The following is a 23,981-nucleotide window of genomic DNA, read 5'->3' on the forward strand; positions in this document are numbered from 1 at the left end:
CATGTCTGTGGTCTGTGAATTCCTTAAGTGTCGCAAAGCAAAGAAAAAAATATATATTTTGTATCTCGTTGGAAGTCAGTTTCAAAGTTTTAAACCACATTTATATACATAAGAGTAACAACACTGTCGCAAAAAGCATATCTTGCGATGAACTTACAATTCTTCTAAGACAAAACAAAACAGATGAAAATGCCAATTGACATGACAAGTCAATTATGAAATGATGTCATCCATCCATTCTTCCATTATAGGCTATAATCAAGCCACCCACTTGTTTGGCACTGGTTTAGAGAACAAAGGTTGAACTTTTGCCTGGAGAGGTAACATGCAAATCTACGAAGTCAAATAGGAAACGGGTGCCAGAGCAAACTATCGCCTGTGACTGATTGATAAAATGTCATTTTGATACTGTCATGAACAGTGTATGAGTCGCAAGCAAATGAATTGTGTCATGTCACAATCCCATTAGGTGTTCTTCACGCTTTCAGTGGGCGCCACATGAATCTTTGTGTGTGACTAATGAGCCAGCGTTATCCACTAAAGCATATTCAGGTTGCTGTGGGATTAAAGATGTTCTTTATCGAAATGGAACACAATGCTCAAAATGGTGCAAAATCTTGGCACATTTTAGCTTCAATACATAAACTGACATAATTTGACCATATTGTGAGCAAACAACCTCATTTTAAAACAAGGCTTCTGAGTTTCTGATTGTACATAAGTACATTTGACTGAACCTACTGACCCACTGTTCGGTGTGAAGTGACATAATTTTTGCTATGTTACATGACACCCCCCTCAACCCAGATCCAAACAGAAAAACATGAAGAGGCGAAACAACAACATAAGGAAGATAGATGCGCCGTGCAACACACACATGCACACACACTAAAACTCGGCTAGATCTAATCATCAGGCTCACTTTTACACTCCTTTTTCAAAGGTAGCCTATCTATTTAGTGTGTGTGTGAACATGGATGTGTGCATTACAAATACTAGCATAACATTATCTCAATCATCAATTTTGGGAAAAATCGACATTTCTGGTTAGGTTAAAATAATCACACAATTAAGGAAATAATGAAAAACAAGTCAGGACATTTAGGATGTAAGGTGACGTGAACACTGTACCAGTAAAACTGGTTTGTGTTCTCTTCAGAAGTCGCTCTGTGTTTTGTTTTGTTTTGTTTTAATTCATCAAAAAATAGTTTAGTTTAGAGCGAAATTGTCATAAATCGAATATACACAAACACCAGCAGGTAGATTTTTTTACTCAACTCCCAGTGGGGGATCATACTGGAATTTAATAGAATACATGTCAAGTGAAAATGGTTATTGCACTTACTGCCCATGTTTTTATTTTCCTTCTAGAAAAAGGCGGGCGTTTGAGGGAAGCATTTATTTATCAAACACGCATTAAATAAGTGCAATTCAGCACCTTGTTGATAACGTGCTGCATCCTGGAGTGAAACTACAATCTGTGCTTACCATCTTCACGGGTGCATTTCACAGTTGGTAATCCCTTTATTTTTGGACCACCTTTCAGTGCCTCTCCTAGTCGTCATGGTAACAAAAGTACAACGCAGTGGAAAATGGGGCAAAGTGATTCTGTATATGACAAAGGAGTGGCCCTTCAGAACAAGCAATTTTCAGCACGGGTGACTATTGTGCTATAATCGATGATGCTTGAGGTATTTTGGTATAAGATTATATTAAGACACCTGGGAATTATTTTAAATAGTGAAAAATACAACATCTTTCTTTTCAACCAAACAGTCTGAACGTTTTAGTATCATCGCGTGCAACTGTCCTTCCTGATTACAAGTCTAAGGCCTCCTGGAATGTGTCCTCTTTGTGCACGCCGTCGTCTTCTGGTTTTCCCCTCAGCTTGATAACATTTGTGTCCATAAAATTAATCATTGTTTACGATGGCATTTACAATCCACGCTCTGGTGTAAAAAAGTTTACCTTTGCATGTGCTTATGGTTTACAAATGAGGAAATTACACAGTGAAAAGAAGCTTGGAGGGCAAGTGAGGTTGTATTGAAGGATGTGTTGCAAAAGGAAACGAGGAAAAGAAAAACACTCTTGACACGCCTGGTTTTGTTGTGGCATCAGGAAAAAAACTCCCTACAACGAAGTGTAATTAACACTTCCTGTAAAGTTCATAACAAATCCATCGTCTAACCGGTCGGACGAGAATTCTTCTCATGCTATTTCTATTTTAATCTTTTCGACTATGGAAAGTATGCTATGATGTGCCTGCACCTTTTTTAATTAGTCTGACCTCTTTTCCAATATTAATAACACTGCTTTTGTTTTCATTTCAAAAAAACACATTGACTCAAAATGGAATGATATGGTGATGATAGGGAAGTGAATATTTTCCACTGGCCATTTTGGGGGCTCACTGGAACAGTTTTTTTAAACCAAACTTTTGTGCTGGGGATCACACAAGATTAACCAGGCCTAACCAAATGTTAAGTCTGTTCTAACAGCAATTTAGTCATGACCATGTCTCAAATGTTGGTCAAGAATTTCCCATTACATTCTAACATTGCATACTGAATGGGCTTGTGAACGTGCAGGGCCCCCTGGAATTGGGCCACAGCACTCAGCATCAACCTTCCGTCCATCCCCACAGCAAGGCCTCCCTGGCACTTGTATCACAGCGTCCTTGCGGGTCCCTCATTGACATAAACTGGCGAATTTCCAGGCTCCCCAGCTGGACATTCCTCCCCATCTCTATCTAGCCTTTCATGTCTTTGTTTTGATCCACCCCCACAAGATGTTTTTTGGTCTATCACATTTGTTACTTTGAGACTGTATTGACTGAACAGTAAATAATTTGACAAATGTATTCCACACTGGTGTTGTTATGTGACCTTTGTTATTTATTCTGGTGTTGTAGCACGCAACCTTCACTCCAGTATCAAGGCTGTCAGACTTTGGTCACACTTGCTTGAATTCTTATCAGGAACAAGGATGTAGAGGAGGAAACATACCTTGGGTATAAATGGATCAAGTCAAAAAGTCGTCTTACGGGATAGATTTTCATCAATTCTTCTTGTTGACTTTCAGTGAAGAGGAAGTGAGATAAATTTATTCTTGCGAAGAGAAAAAAAGCAGTTTTAATTTTTGTGCAATGGTTTTGTCATTGCACAAAATGTTTTTTCATTACTAACCCAAGACTTTACATCTATTTTTTTATACAATTGTCATGTTTTGACAATTAACCTGATTGATGTTTATTTTTATAATAGAAGCATTGTGTTGTGCTTAGCTGATGAAAAAAAAACAGGTTTGACTTTCTTTCCAGTGAAATATTTCTTTACCATCTTCAAAATTCAAAAGACAAACGTTTCCAATTCCACTAGGCCCATAATTTCCTCATGGAACACAGTTTGTTGTGTTGCTAAAAATAAAAACATTGTGTTGCAAAGTGAACTATTAAATCAGTTTTAAAGCTGTGGAAGAACAAACTATCTCTTGGCTCTGACAGCTACTCAGACGGAAGGTGTGTCCAACAATTAAAAACCACAATGGATTTTTTGAAAGAACTGAAACACGTTCCTGCTTTATTGAGCAGAAAAGCAAGTTTGTGAGACTTTAAACGGTGTGAAATGATAATACACTCAAGATATGAGCCATATATGAAGTACATACACAATAAATTATAATAAAAAATGCTTTAGGCAACATTTAAGTCAAATATTTTCTCCTCCCTTTGACAACTCGCCCAAGGCAAAAACTATGAACATGTTCACACACATCCAAGCACATTTTTTTCTCATGAGAGGGTTCAACTTGAGTTATAGAGTGAACACTCTATAACTCAAGTGCACCATTAATTTGTGTAAATAATTATTTCAGGTTCTACTTTCTTGTTCTGTTCTATCTGAAAACTGGCAGTGCTGAAAAGTTAATTGCATTCTAATATTTAACTTCAGTAGAATATCTGAAAACTTGGCAACTTCTGGAAGAGAAACTATGTACACTACCGTTCAAAAGTTTGGGGTCACCCAGACAATTTCGTGTTTTCCATTAAAACTAATAATTCCTATTAATCCATTAAAACTAACAATTTCTATTAACAACTAATGATTGCTCAAGGGTTTTCCAATCATACATTTGTGTAAAATTGATGCTTTGGTATCATCAAGTTTAGGAAACACTTGTATGCACATTAAAAGGATGGTGTACTATTTATGACGTCTTTTAAAGTAGTTTGGCAATTGTTTTCCATTTAAGACATTTTGTAGCCATATCCATGTGTATAGTTTGCTCACCACTAATAGAAGCACGCTGCTTACATCTGGTGGCAATAAGCCAGCACTGCATTTTGGAAAAAGGATATTAAAACTGCGTTAGAATTGCTTCTTAACTATTAATAAATTAGGATAATAGCACATTTTACGTTCTTTGCAATATGTTGGTATTTATTCTCACCCCCCCCACCAACACCACCATTGTAAAGAAAATTATGCGGCGTCCCCTTTAAGGCATCTGCGGTAGCCGGGCGCCCAATCGCGGCGCGTAAACTGAAACTTGTTGTCATAGGCTAGCAGCTCAGCTAACGGCTAACAACTAGCTTTTCCCCTCACCCCGTACCTCTCTTGATAAACAATTATCAAGTCGTCGCTACATATCGCGTCGTCCTTGAACCACAAAAGATGACTTCTGTACTGGTAAGAGAGTTTATGAAGCTATCTGTTAGCCGAAGTTGAAGTTGCGTCTCTTTTAAGTAGCAACTGACGTAAAACGGACGTCACAAAATAACGTTGACATTTGCAAGACTGTGTGAAACTGTTCTCGTATTTCTGTTATACACGTTAGTTTGAGGGAATCATATTTCAAACCTTTTTTTAATTTGTTTTTTAAATGTTCGTGACATGTCACGAGCACACAAAAGGCATGGCAGTACGTTACGATTTGCCGGAGTGCAGGAGCATACTGTAATGTTGTGCAGAAGCTGAATGAATAATGAATGACATTAATTCATCAGTACTTTTTGGTTGGAAATGAAGATAAGGATTATGGAAATAAATGTTTTATTGATCAGTTCTTTCCCTGGAGAACACATGATTGTTGAGCATCTAAAGCCATTTAATGGTGCAACTCTTCATTTGGTAGTTCATAGTTCAAAATTTATCTTGGGGGGAAAAAAAAGTACACATATAGATGGAACTCCTTTAGCGTCAACTCTCGACGCCATATTTGTCAAAGTTTCTCATGATGATGCCGAGCTCCAGCTCCACAGTGCCCATGGCGGCCGTGTGCAGCCTGTATCTGTCCGCCCCACTGTAGATCAGATCGGGGTTCTTGAGCTGCGGTCCGCCGCCGACGAACCTTCGCGATAGCTCCTCCAGCCAGGAGCCCAGAGGCCTCCACGTACAGCAGCTAATTCGATGATGTCCCGGGCTGGAGGGGACGTGGCAGTAGCCGTAGCCGAACAGCTCGCACCGACCAAACGAATCCTGGTGCCACACCTGGAGGTAGATCTTAGGCCAACCTTGGAGACCCTTGGTGGCGTAATGCAGATCGATGGGATGGCACCAGTACGCCATGTCTCCTGTCTGCGGGCAGTCCACTTGAGTTTGACCCTGCTTCAAGCCGGACAGAAGTCGCCACGCCCCACCAGTGTGAACCCCCCATTTGCAAAAGAGGCTGTTCTGAGGGAAGCCCGTTGCCCCGACCAACTGACCTATGATGTGCAGCTCGGCCATGGCACGAAAAATCCACTCTGGCGTGACAAAACCACTCTTTATATCCACATCGCACGCGAGCTATGTAGCTTGGGGGCGTCACAGGCGCACGTCCATGCACAACACCGTTCGTGCAGGAACGCTCAGTGCCCCGCGTTTTGCATGTCAGGCGAATTGAAATGGATGAGCGGAGTCCGTCAATTTACTATCGAAAAGCCGAACAACTTTGTGCAAGGCCGCGACGGATGCATACATCTAAAAACTAGGCAGAGAAGACACAGCGGAGACGAACAAATTTGAAGGAGGATCTGCTTCTTCTTCGCCGCTTGGAAGCGTATCCAATTGGAATAGCGCCACCATGCGGGTATAAGGCTGATAAAGATGTTTCATAAATGATAAGATTTAATGAAGGAATTTGTCACTGTGAATGTGTAGAGGTACATTATAAGCAATCTAGATAATAAGTCGTAATTTTTGTGGACATTGTAGACAAAGCAGTCTACAGGCATGTGCCATGTTTTGAGCTCCATTGGCAGTCTGCCATTAAGTTCATGCAAAATCTTACATTGTTGCTTAATAATTCATGCTACAGGTCAGTATGCTGGGTAATATTTAAAATTGTCTCCTTATCCATATAGCATGACCCGACACTTGAGCGTAATTTTAAGGGCCACAAGGGCGCCGTGACGGGTGTGGACTTCAGTAGCAACATGAAACAGATCGGTAACTGTTCTAATATCTCATTCATTCATAAATTAGTGTTTTAATTTGAGTTGAGTTTCCTGACAACTGCCCTGGATTGTCATTCTCCAGCCACAAGCTCCACAGACTGCAGCGTGATGATCTGGAACATGACACCTCAGAGGCGTGCGTATCGTTTTGATGGGCATGAAGACTCCATCACTTCCATCCAGTTTTCTCCTTCAGGACACCTGGTAGCCTCTTGTTCCAAAGACAAAACTGTGCGCCTTTGGGTGCCCAACATGTAGGTTTTTTTTTTTTTTTTTCTGCCAGGATAGGAATTTAGTTATTTTTTCTCAGTATGTTATTTACTGTTTGATTTAAAGACTTTGGGTTAAAAAGACCAACAAATTATTGTCAAGTAAATCTTCACATTTTGAAGACAGCTTATAAAAGCAGAGGAAAAAGTTAACAGGCAATATTCATCACCTAGTAGCGTTATTTTAATTTTGACTGTCATCAATAAAACCTATTGCTTTGTGGGTTTTACAGGAAGGCTCAGTCAACTGTATTTAAGGCTCACACAGCCACCGTGCGAAGTGTGAATTTTTCCTGGGACGGTCAAGCTCTTGTCACGGCATCTGATGACAAGACGGTCAAAGTGTGGGCTGTCCATCGACAAAAGTTTCTATACTCTTTCAACCAGCATATCAACTGGGTCCGCTGTGCCAGGTATAAGACTTTTTCTGATCCCAAATTGCACCCTCATTTTTAAATATATGCATTTCTTCCAGGTTTTCTCCAGACAGCCGCTTGATCGTTTCCTCCAGTGATGACAAAAGCATCAAGCTGTGGGACAGGAACAGCAAGGAATGTGTTCATTCTTTCTATGAACATGCAGGGTGAACAATTTTTTTTTTTTTTTTTTACAAGAATTTGACCAATGTCTTTTCATGATGTATTAAATTGATTTTCATTTTGTCTTTTATGAAGTTATGCAAACCACGTGGATTTTCATCCCAGTGGAACGTGCATCGCTGCAGCCAGCACTGACAACTCAGTCAAGGTGTGGGACATTCGAACCCTTAAGATGTTGCAACATTACCAAGGTAAAGAGTCCAGACGCTCGCTATTATTTTACATAATCACAGCCGGTTAAATTTAAGATGACAATCAACTGTTTTTCTAGATTAATTTGCATTCATATTTTTTTTTCATTGCCAGTGTTGAGGGGGGGGCGGGCATTTTGTTTGTCTACTGCTTGGTTGTGTTAATTAGCTCCCCTTAGTGGATTTCAGATGCGAGAAATAATAACGGCAAATGACACCAGACGTTAACAACTCACCCTCCTCCTCTTCATTATTTTGATTGAGATTACAAGTTCCCAGACTGATGTGATAAAATATGATTTTGTTTTGATGCATCCTCATTATCTGTGATTTGGATGTTAACATGGGAACTTCAAAAGTCACAACCGCCCCACGACCTAGTGGTACAATTTGGACTTCAAACAAGCCAAGTCTCTTGAAAAGATGAAATTATGATCTGTGTGACTTCAATTTAGTGAGCCTCCAGAGCATTAGAGTTCAATCGAGGACAGCCATCAGCTATCAACTTTCAGCCAAGAGAGGGCGCTCGTGGTTCACAAAAAGAAACCCTCGCTGTGCTCATTTTGTCTCTGTCAAGAATCCAATTACTACAGTGCATGTGGACATGAATCAAATGTGATTATAAGAGCCTGCCACAGGCTATTGCAATTGACATCCCCGTTTGTGTGAATGTAAACATGTTGTTGAGCCACCATCAAGCCACAGTGTGGGGAGGAGCATAAAATAGAGTTGGCGGTACATCGAAAATGGCGGAAAGAATCGATTATATGCGGAATTGCTTTGAATTATGCAGGTAGGTTAATTATGAACAACAGGCCTCTACAGGTCACGTGGTGCCTACGGGTCACGTGGTGCTGTGTTTAAGGCAAAGAACAATTTAACAGTATTTAAATATTTGATATGCGTCTTTTGTACTTCTGTGTGCGTTTTCTCTCCAGTTCACAGTGGCGTGGTGAACAGTTTGTCTTTCCACCCATCTGGTAATTTCCTCCTCAGCGCATCCAACGATTCCACAACCAAAATACTGGACCTCGTGGAGGGAAAATTGTTGTTCACACTGCACGGACACCAGGTACAAAGACGCGCCTAAGTTCTTTACATCTTGGACATATAGCTTCAAATTCAAAGGAGTTAACTTGCCAATAACTCACGGCATGCTGAGTTTAATTTAGGTTTTGTTTTGGTCAGAGATCACCAGCCTTTTTTATATATATATATATATATATAAACAGAACGGTACCGCCAGTGCTGATTTGACAAAATTGGATCACATTCCATTGAATTTTGTTATTATTAACAATATGTACCATATGTTTGGTCATTTACTTATTTCCCCCTCTTTTGTGTATGTGTACACGGTGTATTTTAATACTTGCCAGGCAAGCAGCCCACTCATAATGACTCATCTCCAGAACAGGACTGTTTCTTCCTCTGTCCGTGTGGCTCCTCTCCTCCTCCTCCTCCTCCTCCTCCTCCTTCTCCTCCTCCTCCTTTTCTTTTTCCTCCTCTTTGTTTCATCTCCTTCCGTTTGTCCAACTTCAATTCCACTCTGTCTCTCTGTTGTCACAGCTTTGATATTCTCACTTTAGACTCGTCTGGACTGGCAGGCACAACAACCAGTGGCAACCTATCAATCCAACACAATTCTGTGTCCCGTGTGTGATGTCTTTGTAAGACACTTATCACTTCCTTGTACTGTTTTTTTTTTTTTAAAGATAAATCATATCCCTCTTCTCACACCTCTGAAGTTGTCATCTCACGCACACACTCTCCATTTGTCACATTGTTCTTTTTGGCTCAGCACCGACCCCAATCTGTTCGAGCAGGGAGCTCTCACAGACTATAGTAGAGCCTCTAAATTCAAATGATGTTGATCATTAAGAATAATGGGCTTCTAAAATCACACACACAAAAAAACAGGAGACTGTCCAAGGCTTTCCTGTTTTATCGTTTCTACTGTGTTTTAACTTTTGTTTACTCTTAAATGGCAGCTGAGAACAGACTCTCGCCACCCACACTGCATACCAGTTTGGCCTGCTCTCATGCAAATTAGCCATGCGGTTAGCCTGCTCAGTACAGTATGATAAAAGTCAACAACAATTAGAATAATAATGGAAGGACAGAATGCACAGCAGCTTGTCAAACTATTTATCATGAGCCATGCACTTTTAGGCTGAACTGTGTTCAAACTCTGTTCGGGGCATCAGATGGAGGCAGGTTGGAGTAAAGAGCGGACAAATGCACATACAGTATTATTGAACGTCTACCCAGAGCAAAGTACAGTAATGTGTGTTCGTCTCGCCCCGGCAAGTGCCAGCCTGGCAGCAGGCATTAGTCAGAGCAGAAACAGAACATACTGTCTGTCATGTCGTCGCGTTGCCATAGTGACACTGTCTGCTTCGCTCAGGTGCTTCTGGGAAAGCATTCCTCACACAAGCCGGCCTGTCTGGGTTCCAGCCGCGCATAGGACGCAGCTCCCGTTTTATTATTTCCACTCGCCTCATGTGTGAGTTTCATTTCCATTCCTTTGTCCCGACACCCCCAAGGTGATCATTTGCCGGTACTGACCAGAGTTTGACCCCGGCCCACCTGCGTCTACTGCTTTCTTTATTGGTTCCTCGTGCCCCCGTGCAGGTTTAGCAGTTAGCAGAGGAGTCGTCAGGTGAGACAAAGATTCAAAGTGATCTCGCCTTTGTTTCTTTGCAGGGTCCAGTAAAATGTGTGGCCTTTTCCAGAACGGGGGAGTACTTTGCCTCTGGAGGTGCTGATGAACAGGTAATAAGTTCAAGTCACTCGTAGCCTGTTAAGTTGCATTTTATAGCAAAACAATATCCCTATAAGCATTCATGTACATGTTGTTTTTGGCAAAAATACGTGACAATATTACACCGTCCTGCAGGTGTTGATGTGGAAGAGCAACTTCGATGAGCCCAGTGGAACAGCCAACAAGCAACAGTCCAACAGCCAGGTGCCAGCAAGTTCATAGATAAGCAAAATGAGCGAGTTTGGGAGAATGCCTGTCTGAATGTTCTCAACTTATTTGCTCACTGGTTATGCTAAGGCCTGAAAAAAAAATAGACCTTACCTCAAACTCATTGAAACTAAATCAATTTCAAATGGTACTACCCCAATTTTTTTTGTAAAGCAATTTTTTATCCAGCAATAGCAAAATGTTCACATTCAGCGTAAATCTTATGCTTAAATATTAACATAATCTCACAGGTTCACGTACAGGTTTATGCAAATATTTACAGCTAGTGCAAAAATAAACACATGGCACCCACATGATACAAATGCCCCGGTGTTTAGTGTTTTCGTGCCGCCTTTTCCCCTCCCAGCATATTGCAACCTTTGAAGTCTGGCGTATTCCATGTCTCTGGTGCAGGACCATCAATATCTATCTGGTCCTGCACCTTCACTTTGATGTGAAACATTTTCATCCCTATTCCCTGACTTTTATTTGCGTATTAATCTATCTGTTTATGTGATGGCAATATTCTTTAATGCAATCTTCATATAGGTAGTAGGTTGTGTAAGTCTCTTGTAATAACAATTCAAATATCTAGACGAACCCGTTCCAGTGAAAAAAATCTGTTATGGATATCAAGATGTTTATTATATCTAATCACAATACATGAAGGTCTCCTCAACAATTCATCCCTAAGTTGACGTTTAATAGATAATGGACTGACTATTTTCTCAAAAGATAAACAAGGTCGTAGGGTATTGCGGCTATTAGCTCTCTTTAAATATTAAAATGGATCGTCAAATATCGCTTTCACACTTAAAAGGCGAAGGTGGTTGCCAGGAGGGGAGGAAGCGTCAGGGAAGGGTTCAGATTTCAATCATTTCCACCTGCCACAGTGTTACTTACATCAACAAGGGCAACGTCAAGGTCCTCACAGGCACAACACTCAGCATCCTTCTTTCCTTCTTGCCCGTATTGATCGCTCTCCTACCTACGGACCAGAGCCACACACTAGGATCAATCGTTGAACTTTCTCGTACCCGATTGGTCACTTGCCTCAACAAGTGCAATCAAGTGTGTATCTGTTCGCAGAGATTTTAGAGTAGCTAGCTTTAATTATCGGGATTGCGAGTCACGTTGGGGAAATGCAAGATCAGAACCAGAAGGAGAATCTGAAAACTGGACAAAGATGTTTTATTATCCTCAACTGGGCTCCTTTTGATTTAAAAAAAAAAAAAAAAAAAAAAAGGGCATCTGTCAATTGACTGACACATTATATACACTACATGACAAAATTTTATATTATATACAGTACATGACAAAATTGTAATCTTTTTTTTTTTTAAAGCTTTGGACATACACTGTAATTGCCCTTTTAAAAAGAGTTTTGGGAGGATAATGATTTTTCTCAAATTTTTAAACCCTCAACTATCCTGGAAAAGTACACATGTACTTGTATTCTCTATAAAATAACGGTCAGGTGCTGTTAGCTTTCCAACCCAAATGCTAATGCTCCTGGCTCCAATGGTTTGGCCCTAATGATTTTAATCACTAGAATAATTAATAGAGAACTCGCCAGTTTCAAAGGAGATTTATTTCTTTGCGTTAGATAACCAAAATAACTCTGAACTTTGCAAGAGTAGCTAAAGAGCGGCGGGGGTCATAGCGAAAGGTCATTTGCCTGAAATTGTATTCATAACTGCCAAGCTACTCAGCAGATACCCACCAATTGCATGAAATGTTTTTTTAACTTCAATAACACCATCAGATCAGGCTGTAATTAAAACCATAACATAATTAATTGAAGCATTACATAAAGCTTCTACTTAGGAGTTTAAAACCATGTGTTCCTCTTATGAGAATACAACCACGTGTGGAACATTATTTAAACAATGTGCCATTCTAATTAAGGTTGTTTTTCCTGTGCTTTCATTCATCTCTTTTTTCTTTTTTTTCTTTTTCCTGAATTGTCACCTGCAAATTGTAACGTTGGCATCCATGCCTGGTGACGCACCAGGAAAGTGCCACCTTCCTAGGTTTTTCTTTTCATGTATTATTTATCCATTCAGACTTCATTATTTATAGCGCCTCTTTCATCTGCCACGTGTGTGTGTCGCCTGAGAGGGAAGGGAAGGAGTGAAAAAATTTCACCCTCTCGCTTAAACAGTAGTCGCTTAGAAATGGATTTCAAACGCTTTATGGATTTAGGCGTAAACAACCAACAAGCGGAGTTCTAATAACGGGAGGTAAATCTTTCTCACCTCGCGTCCCTAGGAAGTGAAGCGGGATGATGCGGGGAATCGAACGCGTGAAAGTGTTCTGCCACCAGAATGAACACAGATAGCTCGTTAAATACAATTTTATTTTTCCAAGCATTGTGGATACATCGAATAATTTAACGGAAACTATTACAAATATTCAGACATATTTACATGTAGTGACCTGGAAATTTACATTATTCTTTCTCAGGATTTTCATACCAAGATTTTCTCATCATACGTATTTGATTTCTTAGTCGTCAAATGCACTTTTATTCAGAATAACTTCAAGTGGCATTGACACATATTCTTTCCAAGACAATTAAAACCTCCTATCTATGTTTTTGGAAGATCCTTCTATGCTCAGAATCCACTCCCAGCCCAGTACAGCTTACGGTTACAATTAATTTAATCAAAAAGGGATTGACTAACGAGAGAAATGCATGGAGGGAAAGGCCGCTCACAGTTGCAGCTTACCCCCCTTGGGAAGGAACTCCACAGGGAATTCCAAACTAGCACATTTGATATGCTGATCTGGTTATGTGCTTGGATGCGAGGCTGCATGCGTGATGATTTGCCAGTCATGAGCACGCCACCAGAAACACCGAGGCCTGTTTGTTCAAGACGATAAGTCCGCTTTTAAACAAAGCTCTTGCCCGGTCGAAGACCGAGAATGTGTGTGAGGCTGTACAGCTTCTGATTTCCACACTGCTGTGGGAAAATAAATGAGTGCATGCGTGTGTGTGTGTGTGTACGAGCACCATCCATAGCTGACAGGGAGATCAGCTCTCTCTTATCGCATCCGTCCTAATCTCCCCCCCCCTCCTCGTCTCTAGCTTCACATCTGGGTCTTTCTCCCCGCTCACGTGTACAGGCAGACGATCCGCACGCTCGCAACAGGCTCCCCTCCACAGCTCAACACACATGCACACTCCACCGCACTGCACTGCACGGCTTTAGGATGCGGAGGGACAGACTTTAGTAGCAGCATGAACTTCTGTTCCCCCTTCCATTGTTTTCATTGCGCTGCTGCACGGTACATGCATATAACTGCAATATTGAGATGTTACTGAAAGCGAGTCTTTGAAGGCCCTGTTTTGCTGGGCATGATGTGAGATCCAAAATCTTCAAACTTTAAAAGATGATGTCATGTAGAGTTGACTGAAACATAATAATGATAAATATATGGGCACGTTTCGTAGACCAGTGAAATAATCCACAAAATTTATGAAACAGCTTTTCTGTATGCGGGTCTTTCGTTTTTTTAAGCTTTCTATGATTATGATTATGTGAACAATGGGAAATTGATTGCATTTGCCAGCGGGAGCCGGAAAGGGGAACATGAGAGAAAGAGGGAGGAGATGGACCTGGGCATAGTTGAGGACTCGATCGCAACAGGAGTTAAAGAGGGCAGATAATGGGCCAGTAGAGCAAGAGAACAAACGGGAGAAAATGGGGAGTGAAAGGTAGGAGCGTGAAGAAAAGGTGCAGTTGTGTGATGCAAAAGATCGAAAAAGGGAAAATGAAAGAAATGGTTGCGTTTGCTCACATGCAGCCTCTTTGGAATGATGTAACTCGTTGGTATGGTGGTGACTATCTTTTGGGTCGATTTCCAAACTTTCCTGATTTTTTTGGCGAAGTGTAGTCTTTTGATGTGATTTGTGGATCCTTGAATTGGCTCAGGATTGACTCAGGTCCTTAAAACGTCAAGCTGCCCTACCCATGGAGACCTGCTTTAATGATTGACAGAACATGGAAATCCTCCACATATCTAAACCAGGGTTCAAAAGGAGAACCTCAATACCCCTTTTGGTCTTGCAGTCCCATTGTTTGAATAATAATGTACGCTTTTGCTAACGGCACACATTCTTCTAGCATTTCTCATTTTATACATGTCTTGGAACATGTGTAACTTATAATGGTAATGCTAGCTGGGTGAAAGCATGCCAATGAGGCAGACTGCATGACTTCAGAGCTTTGGCACCTCAATAAAATGCCCCCGCGAATGTTATGAGTAACACCTGGGTTGGTGTTTGAGAGTTTTTCAAGTTTCAGCCTCCTTTTGTATCAAGTTATAAAACCCGGCCATGAGCTTGTGTCCCAGCTTGTGTCCGTCTCCTCTCATAAAAACGTTCTCTTCTTGAGTGTCACTCTTTGTGTAGTGCGCCATGCAAGGTCCATTGATGGATTACTGCTTTCAAATCAAAGTTTTATTTGGGCCTCAGGAAATTTTCCACTGTTGGTTTTCCACTTCAGGTGATTCATTAGTCAGGGTGGTGCTGGCTCGGTGTGCGTATACAGTTTGTGTTTGCATTTGGCCACATCGAGGTTTTGCCTGACTGGCGTCTGTCGTACAAAACTTGCTGTGTAAAAATGTCACCTGAAAATTTAACGAATACACACAATTCAAAAACATTTCCTTTGGTCTATTCGTGACTTCCAAATGAAAGAGCAATGCATACGAAAATCAGGGCAGAAGAATATAGAAGAAAATGTCCCATTCCAATTTCAACGGAGGCGATGTAAACCGAATACAGATGTGAAATCTCGAGGAGGGGGAATGGAAAGCAACGGAACGGTAATAAATCAGAATGTCACATGCTCTAGTGTTGCTTAATGCATATGATAATGTGAATCAGATGCCAAAGTGTGCACCAGATAATATTAGTGAGGCATAATGTACCGTAATGACGGGCTGTATTTTTCACAATCACCGTATAAACACCGCTGAGTGAACTTGAGGACATTGTCATGCCTTCCGGCGTTATAAGAATATGTAAATGTTAAACTGATTTGTTTTACATAAACTGTTTTGGTTGGCCTGCGGTGACCCCCCTCACAGCATAAACTCGGAATACACCGAGACCACTTTAAATTTCAGATGAAAGGTGATTGTTCAAAAACACAAAATATGATTTTTTTTCTTTTCAACAGTTCTAAATCCAACAGTTTTAAAGTAACACATTTTCACTACTGACATTTTAACATGAAATCTGTCAGACTGTCTTTCTCCTCCTTTTGGGTTACTCCCAATTCTGGGGAAATAAGTCTGTCACTACCGACGTATAGTTCGGAAGTACATGTTGGAGCATGCGCTTCGTGTTGAGCATAATTATTTTGTTTGGTGCGGAAGGTAGTCTTTTGCCACCCACCCTGAGCTGCATACTCTCGTTCTTAGTTTTCAGTCGCTTAGGTGTGTTGAAATAGCATACCTCCGTGAGTTATCCATGCACATTTATTTAGTTATAGGGTGTACCTCAGTTTGCTGTTACTGGTTAGGGCTTAAACATCAGGTTTAGAATTTGGCGTCAGGCTTAGACTTGTCTGTTTTAGTTAAAGTCGGGGTTTCAGTTTTTGGGATTTAAGGTTCGAGGTTGAAGCTCAGGTATTTTTTTTTTAGTTCGGATTTCAATATAGGATTTCAAATTAGGGTTTATCTAATTTTCTTTTTGTTCCAACACAATCAGTCTCAAGTTTAAGGTTTTAAGACACAGGTGTCAAACTCAAGGCCCGGGGGCCAGATGCGGCCCGCCACATCATTTTATGTGGCCCCTGAAGACAAATTGTGCATCAAATTTGTGTGTCATTACTAGAATTGCAAATTGTCTTCACTTAATATCTTTTTTTAAATGTTTGACCAGTTTTTACTCGTTTGATTTGAAAACGAGTTATTTGTCAGTTTGTTTTGTAGCTTTTACTGTATGTAATATGAGGTGCTCATACATTTATTTGGGTTGACAGTCATAATGGCCTTCCGAAAGAAGCTATGACTACAATGCGGCTCGCGAAAAAAAATTGTTTGACACCCCTGTTTTAAGATGTTGACTGTGTTCCTGTTTCCTGTGATTTTAGGCCTCAGATGAAACCCGAACTGCTGCCAAAATGGGCCGTCGTCCCAGTGGAACCATGCATCCTCACGCCTACAGAAGTTCCAGCACCAGTTCCAGCCACATGACTTCGAGTCCCACCCACGCAAAGGTCCACGGCCCGGCTCAACCCTCGCTCCATGAAACCCATGCCATTGAGGAAACCATCAGCCCTAATCTTACAAGCACACTTGAACACATTATTGGCCAACTGGATATTCTCACGCAGGTAAGCGGACGTCGGGCTCAACTTTGGAGGAACGCAAGCACCGCACCACCCACTCATGCAGTAGAGAACAAACGCTTCCTTTTACTTCTCAACTTGTTGGACAGAAATGGTTTCAGCGACACAAACACGAATATAATAATATGTCTATGGTGCTTGACACTGCTTCTAACTGCTTGATTAATCACATTTTCTTCAGTACATTACCACTCAAAAACTGTTCAGAATGGACTTGGTTGTAATTCTCAGTTTTTATTGTCAGCAGCAGACCCTTTGTATTGTTTTATCTATATTTCACTCATGAATTATGGATGCTCAGATAACAAGAACAGGTATTTGTAGTTCCCCATTCATAGTAGCAATATTTTATATCTGACTACTTTAGGTAGCTTTGGATACCATATATTGTGGAACTTGGGTTGGAGAGTCCACAAATTCCAAGCTGGGGACATGCCACATAGGAATCTTTGCAGTCAAAACATATGAATGTGTAGAAACCTGCATGGTAGCAAATAGCTCCGTGAAGCAGGCTGCAGCACGCTTTGACACCACTTCCACATTTCACCACCAATACATGTTTCCTTCAAATCTGAAAACTCAACATGACGACCGGAATATCTGACACAATGACAAGTCACGGAATGAACTTTGACCTTTGCTGTCTTCACATGTCAAGTTGTTTGGCCCGTTTCACTTTAATTTCTCTCTACCACTTTCCAATCCCACCGGCCAACTATCAAATAAGGCAAACGTGAGCATATTCTAACAGCCATGCTTTTAGGAAAGCACGGATAACTGCCGATATTCTTTCTTCGCCATTCAGCTCTTTGTGATTCTCACAGTCGAGGAATCTGAGGGAAGCGAATGAATTATTCAGCATACGACAGAAGCTTCCAAAGACACACTTTGCTGTCTTAGCTGTTTTTCACTTGTCCACCCAGCTGTTGGTTGTCTTTCCCCTCCTATATGTACTGTGTAAGTGCTATACATCACTCTATACTGACTTTTTTTTTTTTTTTTCTCACTCAAGCCAGAGTACTTATTGAATGTCATCCATCAGTCGTCCTATGAAAGCATCGCAGGGAAGTTAAGCCGCCATTTCTAGAAACATGTTCCAATACATTCCAGAGATGTAACCGGAGAATAATCTCTGATTAACGAGTCGGTTTTCCTTTTCTAGAATACGTCACGCTAATGGCATTGGCCTAAGCCTTTATTATACTTTTTAACTAATACTAGTGCTTAAATGATCGACAGTTTTAATAAGCCCATGCATAGAAAATCTCTTTCCCATTGCTTCGTGAATACACTTGAAAAGCTGACCTCGCTCCTTTTACATAAAGTTTTTGAGCTTAATGTCCTTGAGCTATACTAGCGTATAATCTTAGCATGTTAACAATTTAGGGTATGTCGAAATGAGACAAAGCGAGTAAAAAAAAAACTGGACTTTCCCTCTGGTATTGAAAAAGTTAATGCTAAGAACACATTGTTGAAAGAATTTCTGTACACACGCACACACACACAAAACACTAATAGCCCCCTCACTGTATATTTGGGTCATGTGTCTTCAACTTAACATGAGGGTTGTGTTTTCAACTCGTTTTGTATTTTTATTCCTCCCTTTCCGACTGAAGCGGTGAGATATCAACATCTTTTGGGTCAGACATCGCATGGGCCGTACCAAAGCGATGAGACTTTGCGTGTAACACAGGCCGATAACGCTGAAGGCGATGGGGAGTATAATGCATTCAAGAGTGAAAAGAAAAACGGCTCGCTCTATTTTAGAGGGCATAAAGATTTGGTTCCTATCCTAAATGAAAACTATAGACCAGTGGTGTCATGTTGCCACAGCCCGGGGATGCGTGCACAATCACACAAATGACATTCGTAAGGGTGAGGATTGAGGGGGCCATATCAGGTTGGTAAGATAAACAGGGTATTATTGATCGAGAGAACACAGACTGGGAGAAAGATAGACACGCCTTGGATGGATTGAATAACAGGAGATGCCTCCACTGATGGCCCCAAAAGAAAACGCCCCTCATCCTCACAAGACCAAGCCTTCGGACGGCAATTTACTCCGAATTTGTTTGCCGGTTCATACCTTAAAATTTGACCACAATCCATTCTGGCAAAATTTGATTTGGTCATCTTTCAAAACAGTATGTCATGTTAGGAATAATTATATTGGGAATAATCGGTTCCATGGTGCATACAATAACACTAAAAATCCCTTTTCAATATTCTAAACCTTAATAAAGAAACATACCAGGACTTTTCAGCCATTTTGTCTTTGAAAATACAATTATATAATACTTTGATCAGCGTTCTGTGCTATCTGTACGAGATATCACAGTAGTGCAGTACTGTTTGAACTCCTCTGGAATTCTGCATGCCCTGATGTTCTGCCAACTGTCTCAAAATCTTTGATTTGTGCGTTGGAAGGAATAACAAAGTGGTTTAATCCGTGAAGTCTCCAAGTCCATGTTTTTAGTTCAACCTGAGACTCTCCAAACTTCGCTTCAGCTTTACTTTTTGGGATCTTTACAAGCATCACTCGGATCCAGTTGCAAAATACAGGCTGCATTTATTTTTTTCTCTCCATACAACTCAATTTGGCCAGCTTGTCACAGCAGTGAAAGACACCCGAGACCCCCACAAGTCTGACAATAGCCTCATGGAAAAACTTTGTTGAATATCAAACCAAAAAAAAATATCTCTGAGCAAGAATCTGATTACTATCAGGGCCCGCAATATTCATTCGGTGTAGGACGGTTTCATAACACATACTAATTACTTTGGCTAACACCTTCCCTTATTCAGTAATGAGAGCATAAGTCATTTTTCATGCAGCATTATACCTTAAATGAGTTATCACGTAACCGTTTGTTAGAACCAATTCAGCAGGAGATTTAATGGTAGCATTTTAATACTTGATCAAGAACATAATTGACAAAATAACACTGACAAATGGTTTCACTGCTATTCATTACAGAGCAGCGGGGACGCATTTTTGAGCTTTTTGACAGATCTCACAGATATTATTGTGTCACAATTTAAATACCCAAACTACCAAAATGTTGAAAAACATACCTCTTGTCCATAGATGACAGTGGCAGTGAATCCCGTTGACGACTTTAGATGTTCATGGCAGTGAATGAATCATGTCCAAAAAACAATCATGAACTGGATATATGAGATTTAAGTATCATGTAATTTCACTCCAAAGTATACTCAAAGTCGCTTCTTTGCTGCACTGTTTGTCACCAGGCAACACAAGGGAGACATTCACAATCATGATACTGTTTTCCACTTCCTTCAGATTATCAATTTTTTTTTTCAGAACCGTTGTCGTAAAAGTGCTGTCTGGATGATTTGTGATCATTATTACACCGCCCCGGCTTTGCAATGGGACACCAATGTTCTCTTGTCTTGAATGTCTTCAGGCACTACTCAAAATTCAAATAACAAATCAATCCGTCATGGGCAAAAACAAAGAAAATCAAATGAAAGCCAAGCAACATCTACCCATTTTGCTGCAGTCACAAATAATTCAATCAAGGCCTTGAACTTGCCAGACCACTGGCACCAGCAACATGTGCTTGGTTCATTAGAGAACGGCTGGATGATTTCTAGTCTGTTATTTACCTTAGTTGCAGTGAATTGAAAGTATTTGACAAATGGAGTGCACAAGGCTTAAACTCATCTCAATCTTGAAGGTGTCAGGACAGTTGTGTTCTAAATAGAGTGGAAGCACAAGTAGAAATGGTTTAGCTCACAGATGTCAAACTCAAGGCCTGAGGTCAAATTTGGTCCGCCACGTCCTTTTATGTGGCCTGCCAAAACAAATTATGTTCAGCGAATTATCTTGCTGAAATACCAAGAAAATCTAAATTGTTTTGAAGTGAAAACAACTTGAAGAGTGTTCATCTTTGGAGTTTCCAAGGATTTTGCTGAACTACTGAATACACCGATCGATATTCCACATATTCTCGAGTATCTTGTGCCAGGCAGAAGCAGATCTCTTCGAAGCAATAATGTTCCGCACTCACGGCGCTTTCAAAGTACACAAACTGCCTCATTCACACTCACACAATTGCGGCCATTATTTGCCCATCACTGTCACGCCGGCGCGGCACGTCCTTGTCTAACATGCCTCCTCTGTCCTCTCCCTATCCATCTCCTTCCTCTCCTCTTCATCTCGCTTCCCTTCCTCCTCATCATCATCCACCTCCTCTTTCTCCGTCCAGACGGTGTCCATCTTGGAACAGCGGCTGTCGCTGACAGAAGACAAGCTGAAGGAATGTTTACAGAACCAGGTGGCGTCTCAAGCGCAAACGTTTCCAGACGAGGGCAGCTGGACACCGGCCGCCCCGCACTGAGCCTCGTCGCTCGAGATGCGGCAGGGACAAATGTTGCAGAGGTGGTTGTTTGCGACAAAACTCTTTTCTGCTGATGAAGTGTGTTTACAGTAGGCGACGTTTTCTTGCTTGCCTAAGCGAGACCTTTTTTTTCTTTTAGCTGTTTTGGACAAACTTGGCATCAAATAGCAACCAAAGCTTAATTCACAATTTAAACATTTGAGGTGACTTCATCCTCTTTCAAAAGTAACGTATCATAAGAAGACTGATTCCCTTAAAACCATCTAGCCCTCTCTCGCAGAAGTGCTCCACTATAGGTCTATAGACCGTCCTGTAGATTCCTTGGTCAATGGCAATTGCCACTTCTGTTACCATGGTAACTCACAGACCCACATAAGGACATCAAAATATTTATTTGTGGAGGTAGCATTTCCTAAACTACACTATGTGTACATAACAGCTTGTAGTATATGAGCCATCAATATAAAGTATTATAGGCCCATAAAATGGCTCCATATGTTCTCGTTAAGTGAAAGCTAATCTCGGGGTGCTTTTTGTATATTTGGATTTGCTTTCTGTACTCGGACTACAACGTGACTTTTACTGTTGTAGCCCAACCTTCTTCTTGTTATTATGTTTTTATCCTTTTTTTTTTATTCCCTTTCCTACTTGAAATTAAAGAGACTCCAGATGCTGTTTCATAACTCCCTGCAAGTCCATTTGTTGTCATTACTTTTGCCAGGGCGATGATGTCATCAACGGTCACGCTTTAAGAGGACCATTTCCTCCACTGACTGGTCCTAGGAGCCAAAGCGGTTGTCCGACACATCGTGACTTTCCTTTGTTTTGTTGTCTTCAGCAAGAGATGTGGACAGCGTGAGTCGTGAGCTTTGCGCATGGTGAGTCACTTTCACCACCTCCTTTGCCAGATTTTTGAAGTGCATTAGGACAGGCTTCCGCCAAGTAATACTCTTCAGCCCGCCAACTTTGGTTTCCCTCGGAGTGCCGTGCGTAGGCAGGATAGAACATCCAGCGACACCATACACATCAGTTGTTCAGGTAGATTTTTTGGAGATCTGGAAGAAATTATTAGATTTGCCAAAATGAAGAACTGAATTATCCTTGCAAATCACTCTTCAGCCCAAGGTCTAAAAAATGTCACAGATACAAACACCATTGTCATGCATGTTAAGAATTCAACAGGAAGGAAGAGGAAAACATTTTCAGATGGGGCCTGTTTATGGGCATCATGAACATACTGTGATTGGAAGGCGAAGATAAAAAAAAAAGTCATTTTAAAACATTAATAGAAACATAAGTAGAAACTAAGAAACCCCAAAGTCTTTATGTCTCATTTCAGTATTATATGCACAACCTGGCTGCTTTTTTTTTTTGTGCTAAATCAGCACTTTTATTTTTCGTAGCCTCAATGGAAATGAGCCTGAGGTTACACTCACAGACACAAACAGTGATTTTTTTTTTTTTTTTTAACCCATGGAACAAATGAGTTGACGCAGAACACGGTGGTCCAGGTCCCAGGTCAGTCCCGAGAGCGGCGTGTGGCGTCACGAGAGGAAGAGGGGGGGAGGAAACGTATTAATGACTGACTTCTTTTAAAAGAAGCCAACTCGGCCTCTCTTGCACTGGAAAAAGAAGTAAAACACAAGCGGAGTTCTCGGCTGCAGGGCCCACTCTTCCTTCCTGTCTGGGGCATTCTCAGACACGCACACACACAAAATACGTCTCCCTTCCGTAACTATGGGCCTCAAGCAGATGGCCTGCCAGGAGCTCTTGTAGAGGAGGCGCTTCGGACTCTGAGAGCAACAATCCTCAGAAAATTTAATGTATTGCCTTCAGTTGCTTTATCGTGTTACTGTGCTTGACGACTTTATCACGCCCTTCCGTTATTTCATTGTCTTCTTCCACTTCCGCTAATGCAGTACTGTATTAAAAAAAAAAAAAAAACAGGACTGTCTTCTGTCTGCTACTGGTTACTTTCATGATGACATTGATGCCGGTGCTTTCCTGACAAGTGTAGGTGTACAAATGTCTTCAGAAATATGTAAAAAGAGTCTTGAGAGTAGGCCTCTGGAATATGCGGACCATATGTTGCCTACAAGTGTGTGTCTGTGTGTATCTGTGTGTGTGAGTGGGAGGGGGTTGGTGAGTCTATGAGGAGAACATCTGGATCTGTTTTTCCTTGTAAGCTGTGGTTGCCGCCACTGCTTGCCTGTGTGTCCGTGTGTGTGTGCATGAGCATGTTTTATTGTTATCCTGGTTCAATATGTCAGGGCTTGTACTCTCCCTGTTTTGTTGTTTTCTAAACTGGCATCATTAGTGACAATTCTTGGTTCCCTCTTGGTCTCTGCTGCAGGTATCATTTGGCGTTTCATTGCGGAAGAAAGAAAAGGGCAATTTTTTTTTCCTAAATACATCAATAGCTGAAGTGTATTCTTAGACATACGAGTTATAGTAACCACTTATAATTTGTCTCTCAGATCAAAACACAGAATTTACAGCTGTGTTTTCTTTCCTTTTTTTTTCGGTTTTTAAAAGTGAAGCAAGTAAGCAGTAACAGGACCGCTGCAAGTTAATTGCAATTGTCTAAATGCCAGATACAGTTTGGAGCCTGAGGTCAAGCAATTCCCAATTTTCCACAGGAAATAAGCAAATCCCTTTCAAAGTCAGGCCATCAAAAGTGTCAAAATAAATTCAAAACTGTTTATATTAAAGTTGAATTTTGCAGTGATAAAAAAAAAGTCTAACAAAGTATCACAAACAGCAAAACATGCTCCGAAATATTGTTC

General features: G+C 40.9%; 2 protein-coding genes across 3 annotated transcripts; one reads left to right on the top strand and one right to left on the bottom strand.

The window, feature by feature from the left end:
* Positions 1 to 4,518: 4,518 nt before the first annotated feature.
* LOC148390895 (uncharacterized) lies at positions 4,519 to 21,878 on the top strand. Of its 2 annotated transcripts, none has more exons than XM_088389436.1 (11): positions 4,519 to 4,688; positions 6,344 to 6,428; positions 6,519 to 6,690; positions 6,939 to 7,118; positions 7,181 to 7,288; positions 7,380 to 7,495; positions 8,434 to 8,567; positions 10,202 to 10,270; positions 10,395 to 10,463; positions 16,574 to 16,816; positions 21,064 to 21,878. In XM_088389436.1, the coding sequence occupies exons 1-11, from the start codon at positions 4,674 to 4,676 to the stop codon at positions 21,193 to 21,195; spliced, it is 1,323 nt and encodes a 440-aa protein (XP_088245562.1). In that variant the 5' UTR covers positions 4,519 to 4,673; the 3' UTR covers positions 21,196 to 21,878. The 2 variants fall into 2 exon arrangements, with proteins under 2 accessions (XP_088245562.1, XP_088245563.1); XM_088389437.1 differs by lacking the exon at positions 4,519 to 4,688 and adding an exon at positions 6,049 to 6,069.
* Positions 5,035 to 6,049, bottom strand: LOC148390896 (B9 domain-containing protein 2). Its single transcript, XM_088389439.1, has one exon. It carries the CDS (start codon positions 5,724 to 5,726, stop codon positions 5,199 to 5,201), a length of 528 nt encoding a protein of 175 aa, XP_088245565.1. The 5' UTR covers positions 5,727 to 6,049; the 3' UTR covers positions 5,035 to 5,198.
* Positions 21,879 to 23,981: the final 2,103 nt, after the last annotated feature.

The sequence above is a fragment of the Syngnathus floridae genome, chromosome 11 (genome assembly GCF_059516105.1).
Source record: "Syngnathus floridae isolate MCC-2025c chromosome 11, RoL_Sflo_1.0, whole genome shotgun sequence".
In the NCBI taxonomy this organism is placed as follows: domain Eukaryota; kingdom Metazoa; phylum Chordata; class Actinopteri; order Syngnathiformes; family Syngnathidae; genus Syngnathus; species Syngnathus floridae.

Bases quoted from the DNA above. Each gene is read 5' to 3' on its own strand.
- LOC148390895 (XM_088389436.1), top strand. The intron at 10,464-16,573 runs GTGCCAGCAAGT...CTGTGATTTTAG, and splicing joins AGCAACAGTCCAACAGCCAG to GCCTCAGATGAAACCCGAAC. The intron at 16,817-21,063 runs GTAAGCGGACGT...TTCTCCGTCCAG, and splicing joins AACTGGATATTCTCACGCAG to ACGGTGTCCATCTTGGAACA.
- LOC148390896 (XM_088389439.1), bottom strand. From the start codon at position 5,726: ATGGCCGAGCTGCACATCATAGGTCAGTTGGTCGGGGCAACGGGCTTC.